This window comes from Triticum urartu, chromosome 6A (genome assembly GCF_056163025.1).
Source record: "Triticum urartu cultivar PI428250 chromosome 6A, HENAU_Tu73, whole genome shotgun sequence".
NCBI lineage: Eukaryota > Viridiplantae > Streptophyta > Magnoliopsida > Poales > Poaceae > Triticum > Triticum urartu.
The window spans coordinates 559567275-559577270 of NC_141878.1; the positions used below are offsets into that span (position 1 = coordinate 559567275).

The window sequence follows — 9996 nt, forward strand, 5'->3', positions numbered from 1 at the left end:
TCCAATCAATCTGTTGGGCTATTCCTATAAGTGTCACAAACAGCCCTAGAGTTCGTACTAGAATAACACCTTAAGACACAAATCAACCAAAACCCTAATGTCACCTAGATACTCTAATGTCACCTCAAGTATCCGTGGGTATGATTATACGATATGCATCACACAATCTCAGATTCATCTATTCAACCAACACAAAGGACCTCAAAGAGTGCCCCAAAGTTTCTACCGGAGAATCACGATGAAAACATGTGCCAACCCCTATGCATAGGTTCATGGGCGGAACCCGCAAGTTGATCACCAAAACATACATCAAGTGAATCACGTGGTATCCCATTGTCACCACAGATACGCACGGCAAGACATACATCAAGTGTTCTCAAATCTTTAAAGATTCAATCCGATAAGATTACTTCAAGGGGAAAACTCAATCCATTACAAGAGAGTAGAGGGGGAGGAGAAACATAAGATCCAGCTATAATAGCAAAGCTCGCGATATATCAAGATCGTGCCAAATCAAGAACACGAGAGAGAGAGAGAGAGAGATCAAACACATAGCTACTGGTACATACCCTCAGCCCCGAGGGAGAACTACTCCCTCCTCGTCATGGAGAGCACCGGGATGATGAAGATGGCCACCGGAGAGGGATTTCCCCTCCGGCAGGGTGCCGGAACGGGTCTAGATTGGCTTTCGGTGGCTACGGAGGCTTCTGGCGGCGGAACTCCCGATCTATTGTGTGTTCTGGAAGTTTTAGGGTACATGAGTATATATGGGTGCAGGAAGTACGTCGGTGGAGCTTCGGGGGCCCCACGAGGCAGGGGGCGCGCCCCCGCACCTCCCTTGGCTCCTGGCGTGGGGTCCAAGTCCATCCGGTAGCTTTCCTTCCAAAAATAACTTCTCCAGTTGATTTCGTTCCGTTTCGACTCCGTTTGATATTCCTTTTCTTCGAAACACTGAGATAGGCAAAAAAACGACAATTCTGGGTTGGACCTCCGGTTAATAGGTTAGTCTCAAAAATAATATAAAAGTAGATAATAAAGCCCAATATTGCCCAAAACAGTAGATAACATAGCATGGAGTAATCAAAAATTATAGATACGTTGGAGACGTATCAGAAACTACAAGCAACGTTTTATCTACTATGGGGCCATCACAGCACCACAAACGCCTTCTGGCAACCGATCTGACTCGGCCCCAGATTGTCACATCTCAATTTTTTTCCCAATTTTGAAATGTGAATAAATAAATTAGGTGTCCGTTAAAAAGTTCAACTTTGATTGTAATTGCTTGATCATAGCAAGGTTTGACTTGTATTTGATTGAATTGAGTGGATTTGTGACTCGGAATGATTTTGGAATTATTCTGAACCTTAAAATCATTTTCGTTGATTGTTTATAAAGCCAAAAATTGAGCAAAATGTGTGTGACCTTTTTATTTAATTTTTTGGGATGGAAATGATTTCTCTAAATCCCTAAATATTATTTGAAGCCCTAAGATAATTTTGGGAATTAATTGAATCTTAAATCAAATATAGGGGATAAAAAGATATCCCTAAATAGGGTGACAATTTGTTTAATTATTTTGGGCTGAAATGTAAACTTTCTAAGTCCCAAATATTCACTGGATCTGCGAAAAAATTCCCAAAACGTTTAAATCAGTTTGATCCTTGAATCAAATTTAGACTTAAAAGGGAAAAGGAAAATAAAAGAAAAGGAGAAAATCTAATCTAGCCCAGCCAATCTTTCTCGCACGCCCACCACAGCAGTAGGCCGAGCCCACCACGGCCAACCTCATTTTAAAATTCTAACCAGGATAGGAGGTTGTCGACCGTTCGATTTAAGTGGAGATCGACGACCTCCGTCCGCTTTCCGGCGAGCACGACACATCCACGACCGCACCCATGTCACATGAACTCCACGATCTTGTCCACGACATAGCTTGCCACCTCACCCTATAAAAATAGCCCTGGCCGCCCTCGTCATTTGCTCCTGCTCATGCTCGCCATCGCTTCCAGGCTGCCGCCAATTGAATTCACAGTCGACGCCTCAGTCATCGCCATCGCCACACGATTGTGACAAGCACAGACACTCCCGAGCCCGCTGCTTCTACCACTTCACTCCACGCACCCCAATACACCGTTTTGGTACTGTTCGCATGACCAGGGCGTTCTTAGCGCACGACCTCGACGAGGACCAAATAGCACCGCCGCCGCGACCACAATTCGAACGAGGTGAGCACGCGTTTGACCTCACCACCATGTCCAAGAGCGCTTGAATTCGAGCAGAGCTACCACGCTCGAAGAGGAACAACCTCGCTACAACTCCGACGAGCATTCCGCTCAACGCTGTCGACCCCCCGAGCCCTCCAAGGCCACCTTAATCTTTGCTGCATCACGCTGAGCACCGCCAACCACACTGCCATCGCCACCGATCACCAGGGCGTCTGCGGCAAAACGCTAATGAGCATTTTGCGAACCCTAACTTTTTTAGTCGTTAGATCCAGGACCAATGACCATGATTAGATCACTTACCGAACCAGTACAAGCCAATCAGACACCACATCATTTATGAGCCGAAGCGGTATCTTTCGATCACAGCCATCCACAATGATTCAAATCCAACGCCCACGTCTATTCAGTCCCGAATTGGCATCAACCAATCATCATGTGTCCTCTATTTCGTTTAATTTCTTTTAATAAGGTTATTAAATCACTCCAACTTTTACAGAAATGCCCATGTAACTTCAAGCCTTCATAACTTTTCGCCAGTCACACCAAATTGAGTGACTTTTTGTGCATATTGAACCTCATGGAGTGCACTATTCGCCAGAGACAATAAATTTCACATTTGTACATTTCAAATTTGGATTTATTCAAATGTCAACTCAAACACTTTTTGGGGTCTAAAATGCAAACCATAAATTCAAACACTGAATCCCAGGAAATCCCAACATATCCTTTTGCCTTGGTTAACATCCCACCAGAGTTGACCAATGATGAGCAACTGCTTCGGATCCACCCTTCTAACTTTAGCTTAAATATCTGTTATTGCCGGTTTCGTGTGTTATGTGCGAGATATAAATTTAGAAGTTGACTGGACTGTTTTGCTCGGCCTCACAGAAAACTGAAACAAGTACCGTGCATTCCTGTGTTAGGAATAACCAATAGTGAAATTATTCTTCTGTCCTGGTGCCAAGGGAAGTTAGTGCAGAAGCTAGGGTAAGAAGTCTCAGCACCACAGCTATGCTTCGCGCGATTGCAAAACAGCAAGAGTCATTCTAACATCCCTGATATTAATCAACAGCTGCGCCAATCAATTCAACCATCCAGCAAAACAAGAGATACAGATCAATTCAAGACTCAGACCATAAACTGCAACTTGCAGCGGCTCCATGGTGTGCATAAAGCTACAGGGAGTGAATGAATGTACATGAAGGAAATAAGAGGCCTGAGAATTTTTTGATAAAATATGCAGGCACACAGGCCGTCTTCAGGTTACAACCCCGGACTTCACCTCTGGGCTGCTTTGGTTGGGTCATATGTTGCAGGATAAGAAGCTGGCGGCGCCGCTTGCCCCGCGTTAGCAGCCCCGCTGCTTGCCTGAACCGGTGCAGCAGGATATCCCGTGCTGCCAGCGGCACCGTACGCGCTTGTGGTATCAGTAGCCGCGCCACTGGCTACTGGGTGCTGCTGAGGTGCAGCGTACGTGCCAGGATAGCTAGGTTGTGCATAGCCTGCAACTGGATAGCCAGAATAGCTAGCATACGCATTAGCATGCAGCTGGTAAGCGGTGGCAGAATCATAGGCTGTTGGGTAACCGTATGTCCCTTGTTGATATGCTCCAGCTTGGGGGGCTCCTTGCTGATATGCTCCAGCTTGGGGGGCTCCTTGCTGATATGCTCCAGCTTGGGGGGCTCCTTGCTGATATGCTGCGGCTTGGGGGGCTCCTTGCTGATATGCCGCGGCTTGGGGGGCTCCTTGCTGGTATGCCGCAGATTGGGGGGCTCCTTGCTGGTATGCCGCGGATTGGGGGGTTCCTTGCTGGTATGCCGCGGATTGGGGAGTTCCTTGCTGGTATGCCGCGGCTTGGGCAGTTCCCTGCTGGTATGCCGCGGCTTGGGAAGTTCCTTGCTGATATGCGGAGGGGTGACTGGTATATGCACTTGCATATGGATTTGTGGCTGCTGAAGCCGCTGCAGCTTGTCCTGTCCCAGGCTGTGGAGGTGTAACCTGTGCTGCTGCTTGTTCAAAAATCAGATGCAGTGAAGCATTAGTGTCATTAAAGTGCATGCAGATATATGTACAAGCCAGCCATAAACACCAGCACAAAAAAATCATATTAAAGTAGAATTATGTTGCAATCCTTGTTCCTACAGGATTTTTTTCATACATGCATGTACCATAATTTCTCATGACATTAGCTGCAAGTTTAGAGCTGTTTAATGAAACTATTCATAAGCTTTAGTGTCCTCAAATTTGCAGGTAAGATAAGCTGTAAACTATATTTGACAGACTTTTCATCAAATAAGTCTAATAACAGAACACATATCTTAAGCACATAAGCTATTACTCCCTCTGTTCTGATGAATAAGGCGTATTTCGTTTCGTTAAGACAAGACTTTGACCAACAATTAGTGTTTTAATATTTGATGCATCTGATACAAAATCACTATCATAACGAAGTACTCTTAAATACGAATATAGTGACACAAATTTCATGTCATATAACCTTGTATTTATGGAGTAATTGTTGGTCAAATGCATGTCTGAACGAAACAAAATACGCCTTACTTTTAGGAATGGAGGGAGTAAAAAGTAAGTTCACCATTTCTTTTGCAGAAGCTGGAGTTTAAACTACATCAAACAATTGCTACAGGGTGTAAGTTTCAGGATAACACATCTACTTTGGCATGAGCAACACAGGACACATGCACCTAGACATGACTATACCAGTCTGCAATTTCTGTCAGAAATGACAAATTTGGTGAAACGTAGGGGCACACGAATGCCTCAAGAGTACAACCCAGTCTAATTCCACCTTATGAGTTGTGACCCTCTACATAGACAGCACAACCTGATTCCGCTCATATTTAGATCAACAGAATAAGGAGAAATCAAATACCATGTGCTCTGTTTGCAGCATTTGCCAAATCAGCTCGTAACTTGTCCGCCTCTTTAGTCATGGTTATCAAGTTCATTTCCATGGTCCGCATCTGCTCAACTTGCTTGATGTTTGTGTTTTTCTCATACTCGAAGGCAGATCTTTGCACGAGGAGCCAAAAATTGTATTAGTAAATACCAATACAAACCCAAAAGCTCAGGTTGACATCGAAAATGTTTTAGAAGGGTCATTATCACAAACCTTAGACTGTGATGCTCTTTCCGTAGACCATCTAGCTCCGCAACCAATTCAGTAAGGTTACTATTGTCACCAGAGTACTTCTGTAGTTCTTTAGTCGCAGCCTCTAAGTCATTAGTAAGCATCTGCCTTTCAGTAATAAGTCGCTTTGCCTCCATATGCACTTGGTGAAGTTCCTTCTTCACTGCGTCACCAGCCTGTATGTCTGCCTCCATTAATCTGATTCTCTCCACCAAATCTCTCATGTGCATATCAGTCTCTACCTGGACATCACCTAGGTGGGTGCGAATCATTTGCATTTCTGTCTCAGTGTCAATAATATCCTTTCTCAAGGCTGCATGGCTATCTGCCAATCGCTGATTTTCTCGGATAAGTTTTTCCGCCTCTGCGGTCTGCACGGCAAGCTTGTTTTCCAGGATCTCCAGTATGGTGGCAGGAGAAGGCTCCAAAGGCTGGCGGCCAGAGAGGCCGGCTCCAGAGAATGCACCATGGCGCATTAGTCCATCTAGGTGTCCACGATGAGCCATTATCCTAAAATAGGCAGTCTTGTCAAAAAGGGACCCGGTAATCATTAGCAATTTTAAGTAGATGATGTTGATTTCAAAGTTGGCTAGTTCGCTTCTCTGTTCAAGAATTGTTCCAAGAGGTCACTTTCCAATGGAAGGAACAAAACTTATGTTTAAGTCAGAAGAACCATTAGGGGGGAGTGTGAACAAGTGCAGATATGAGAACATCATGCACATTACCCAGGGTAGAGTGCAGGCCAAAAAGCAATCTTCAACACTTACAAGCTTGAACCACTTGCACTCAGACATCATGTTTCCTCAAAAGAAAAAAAATATCCATCTAAACCTACACACAGCTCAAGGCTAAAATGCACCGATACGGATAGGTGTATCAGTATCGGGCAGATACGGATACATAAATTAGGCATTTTGGAAAAGCGCCAGGATACGTTATACTATTTTTTAATTCACAAAAACATATGTATAGAAGCTAGGAATAGCAGCTTACCTTCGTGTTTGCTCTACTGTGGATTCCGAAGCAGTTCCAAGCCCCTCCAATTGACAATGTTGATGCCCTGTTCCAACTCGAAGTTCCAAAGGGGTAGAGTTAGACTTTTAGTAAGTGTAAAATAGCATCAAATCAAATCATTAGTTAGTTGTGCATCTATCATGGCATAACACAAAAGGTAGAACCTGAAGAACAATCAGCTAACATGCAAAAGGAGAGACAATAACCTTAAACGGTAATATTTTAGGTCTGACTGTTAAAATCGACAACACAGCATAACAGCACCACTATATTCCCAATCATAAACAGATTTGGGACATCTATCATGCCAACAATACCACTAGTACTAATGTGTTAAGCAATTTCGGCCAGTATAACCAAGACAAAGCTCCTGCTCTCTCAAATTGCATGTTACTGCTAATCTATGGTTTCAGGTCAAGACGGTGCAGATAAAACAACTAAATCTTTTCCTTTTCATATATCGTCAATCATTGCATGTTTCACTGATAACATGTTTAAACCAAAACATTTGCTCATCTGAAAGAAAAAAAAATGCAATTTGTAACATTTGCCCTTACAAGCATTATCACAAGCACCTATCAAGCAAAATCCTTTCACATGTAAACTTGAACATGCTCTGGAAGAATCATGCAGCAAGTACTCATCAAGAAATAATTATCATCATATTCTCACAGTATCAAATCTACATCAAGTACTCATCCAATAAAAAATTCAGGAAAAAATTGAACAAACAGAGGATGCAAGAGGAGGGAGGGAGGGGGGATGAGGGAAGAGGTAGGAAGGACGAAGGAGTGGTGGCTACCTGCCTATGGACTGGTCGCCGGCGTAGCTCCGGTCGGCAGCGTTGCTGGGTGGGAGCGCCTGCTCCGGGGAGGGGGGCGCTGCTGGTGGGAGCGGCTGCTTGACGGAGGGAGGCGCTGCTGGGATCCTGTACCGGGGGCGGGGCAGCGGAGGCTTCGGCCGGCTGGGCGCGCCGCGGCGGCGGGCCGGCAGCGGTGGCGGCGGCTAGAAACCCTAGCTTCGCGCTCGGGAGGGGGCTCGCTTTTTGGGGGGGAGGCTCGCTTCAGGGAATAGTGCTGCAATCTCCGAAAAGTGCACGCAGCGGCCGAGGTCCATGAAGCTTTTTATTTTTATTTTCAGAGAAAATACTATTTCCACATCTAAAAAAACCTGAAAAAATTGTAGAATATATACACGTATAAAATTTCATGAACACATATGTTCGTATGTGATGTGCTGGAAAAAAATACATAGATTAAAATGGGTTTTTTCCTTTTTTTGTATTTGGGCCAGATTTGTGGGTGTAGCATGCAAATAACGGAATTTGGTTGACGAAAGTTTGTACATGCTTGAAGAACATGTATATTTTGATATATATTTTTCTAAAAGGTCTCCATGGAGCCTATCCTTTGTAACATCACACTCTACAATCTTGTACTATAATTTATAATCCAAAGAGACATCTTCGAGTGTGTTCGAACACACGATGTCTGGGATATCAATGTCGAGGCATATCGGATAAAGTATCCGAACACACAATGTCTGGGATGTATCTGTGTCTTTTATTCTGACGTCAATGAGCACGGTAAGGGCAACGTGTAGACAAACTCGTTGATAGAGGCAAAGGTGTCCTGTCTTTCGATGAGATAGTGGCTATCGTTTTAGAGGAAGTCAACTTTGACGATCCGACTACGAACGTGCGAGGACGTCGCGCCTTAGCAATCGCTAAATCAACTCCGAGTGGTTATTGACCACGCCGGAGCACGATCAACCTGACCACGAGGGCATGTTTCCTGCGAGCAAACAAAGAACAAGTAAGAAACTGAGATTGCAATCTGGATATTGCGAATATAAGATGAAAGCTTTATTGATCAAGGTGGGGTTCTGTGACGTCTTGGTCTGGTCGTTGGACACAAACGAAGTACGCGAAGTTGCAGCTATGGCGAACTTTTAATCTAAACAAAACCCAAAGTCTAAACGATGCCCTAAGGGCTGTATATATGGAGGAAAGAGGGGGAATTTCATGGCCCTTGGTGGAGGGGTCCGAAACCAACCCTAACTCTTGTTTCCCCACACATACAGACTCTAAAAACAGCCTATACTTAAGTATTTCAAAAATACATGGGCCTGGCCCAATAATAAGGTGACGCAGCACCTAGAATAGCCTCTGGACGAATTTATAAAGTGGCATCTTGTATATTTCGTCCCATGCTTCATGCACTCATTATGGTGGCTTCAGAGTACTGGAATCATCACTTGTAACTCCGTTCTTGCTCCCTTTGCGCATGTCATCATCTTCATGCTTGAACTTGCTTCAATGTTCATCTTTCTTGTCCAGGCTAGACCCTTCATTTGTAAGCAAAACAAATGTATCCAACTTAGGCAACATCATATTCACATGAACATTAGAATCGTTACCAAGAAACGAAAGTACCTGATAATTCAATTGGTGTGCGCGAGCTCTAGTAATTGGTCTAGTATGTACAGCAGCAGGGGCTGTGGGTGTAACAATGGTATTGATGTCCTCATCACTCGTAAATTGAACAAACAAAGCTATTAGGCCAAATATTTCAAGTGGTCTATTGATATTACATGCACTTCCTCGCAGAGATTTCAACCCTGATACAAGCCTTAAATTGTTAAATTGCTTCATCTTTCTTATTAAACGTGTTTATATTCGTAACAACAAATATACCCATGTTCCAATTCATCTTAACCCCTAGACTAGATGGCTCTGAGGTAGAGTCAAAGACCGGGACATGTCACTCACAGTCAGAGACGAATACCTCTCTCTCTCTTCATCTCCTTGTGTTCTTCTTTTATTTAAACAAATGCATTAATATCCCCTTATCTAATACAAAAACAAATAGATTTCTACTTAACACAAAAGAGAAACAATTGATCCAAGAATAATAAGAGTATACAGCCCATGGACAAACAATAGATTTCTTCTTGTAACTCCGTTCTTGCTCCCCTTGCGCATGCCATCATCTCCATGCTTGAACTTGCTCCGATGTTCATCTTTCTTGTCCAGGCTAGACCCTTCATTTGTAAGCAAAACAAATGTATCCAACTTAGGCAGCATCATATTCACATGAACATTAGAATCGTTACCAAGAAACGAAAGTACCTGATAATTCAATTGGCGTGCGCGAGCTCTAGTAATTGGTCTAGTATGTACAGCAGCAGGGGCTGTGAGTGTAACAATGGTATTGATGTCCTCATCATCCCCCCCTTCTTGAAATGAAGTCGTCCTCGACGAAAGTTCATCGTCCTCACCCAAATAAGGCTTCAAATCTGCAATGTTAAAAGTGGGACTAACCCTAAAATCTGCAGACAGCTCAAGTTTATATGCATTATCATTTATTTTCTCTAACACCTTAAAAGGACCATCAGCACGTGGCATTAGCTTTGATTTGTGCAAATTAGGAAATCTATCCTTACGCAAATGTAACCAAACAAGATCTCCAGGTGCAAACACAAACATCTTTTCTACTCTTATCTCCAGCAAGTTTATATTTAGCATTCATACGCTCAATGTTTTCCTTAGTTAACTCATGCATTTTTAAAATTAATTCAGCACGTTCTTTAGCATCAAAATTAACC

At 43.6% G+C, this 9996-nt stretch overlaps 1 protein-coding gene across 3 annotated transcripts; it reads right to left on the reverse strand.

The window, feature by feature from the left end:
* Positions 1-3269: 3269 nt before the first annotated feature.
* Positions 3270-7477, reverse strand: LOC125515005 (uncharacterized). Of its 3 annotated transcripts, none has more exons than XM_048680415.2 (5): positions 7197-7477; positions 6370-6436; positions 5359-5886; positions 5119-5258; positions 3270-4234 (listed from the first exon to the last, which is right to left on the reverse strand). In XM_048680415.2, the coding sequence occupies exons 3-5, from the start codon at positions 5880-5882 to the stop codon at positions 3507-3509; spliced, it is 1392 nt and encodes a 463-aa protein (XP_048536372.1). In that variant the 5' UTR covers positions 5883-5886; positions 6370-6436; positions 7197-7477; the 3' UTR covers positions 3270-3506. The 3 variants fall into 3 exon arrangements, with proteins under 3 accessions (XP_048536372.1, XP_048536370.1, XP_048536371.1); XM_048680413.2 differs by having other exon boundaries at positions 7193-7477; XM_048680414.2 differs by lacking the exon at positions 7197-7477 and having other exon boundaries at positions 6370-6445.
* Between the last annotated feature and the right edge of the window lie 2519 nt (positions 7478-9996).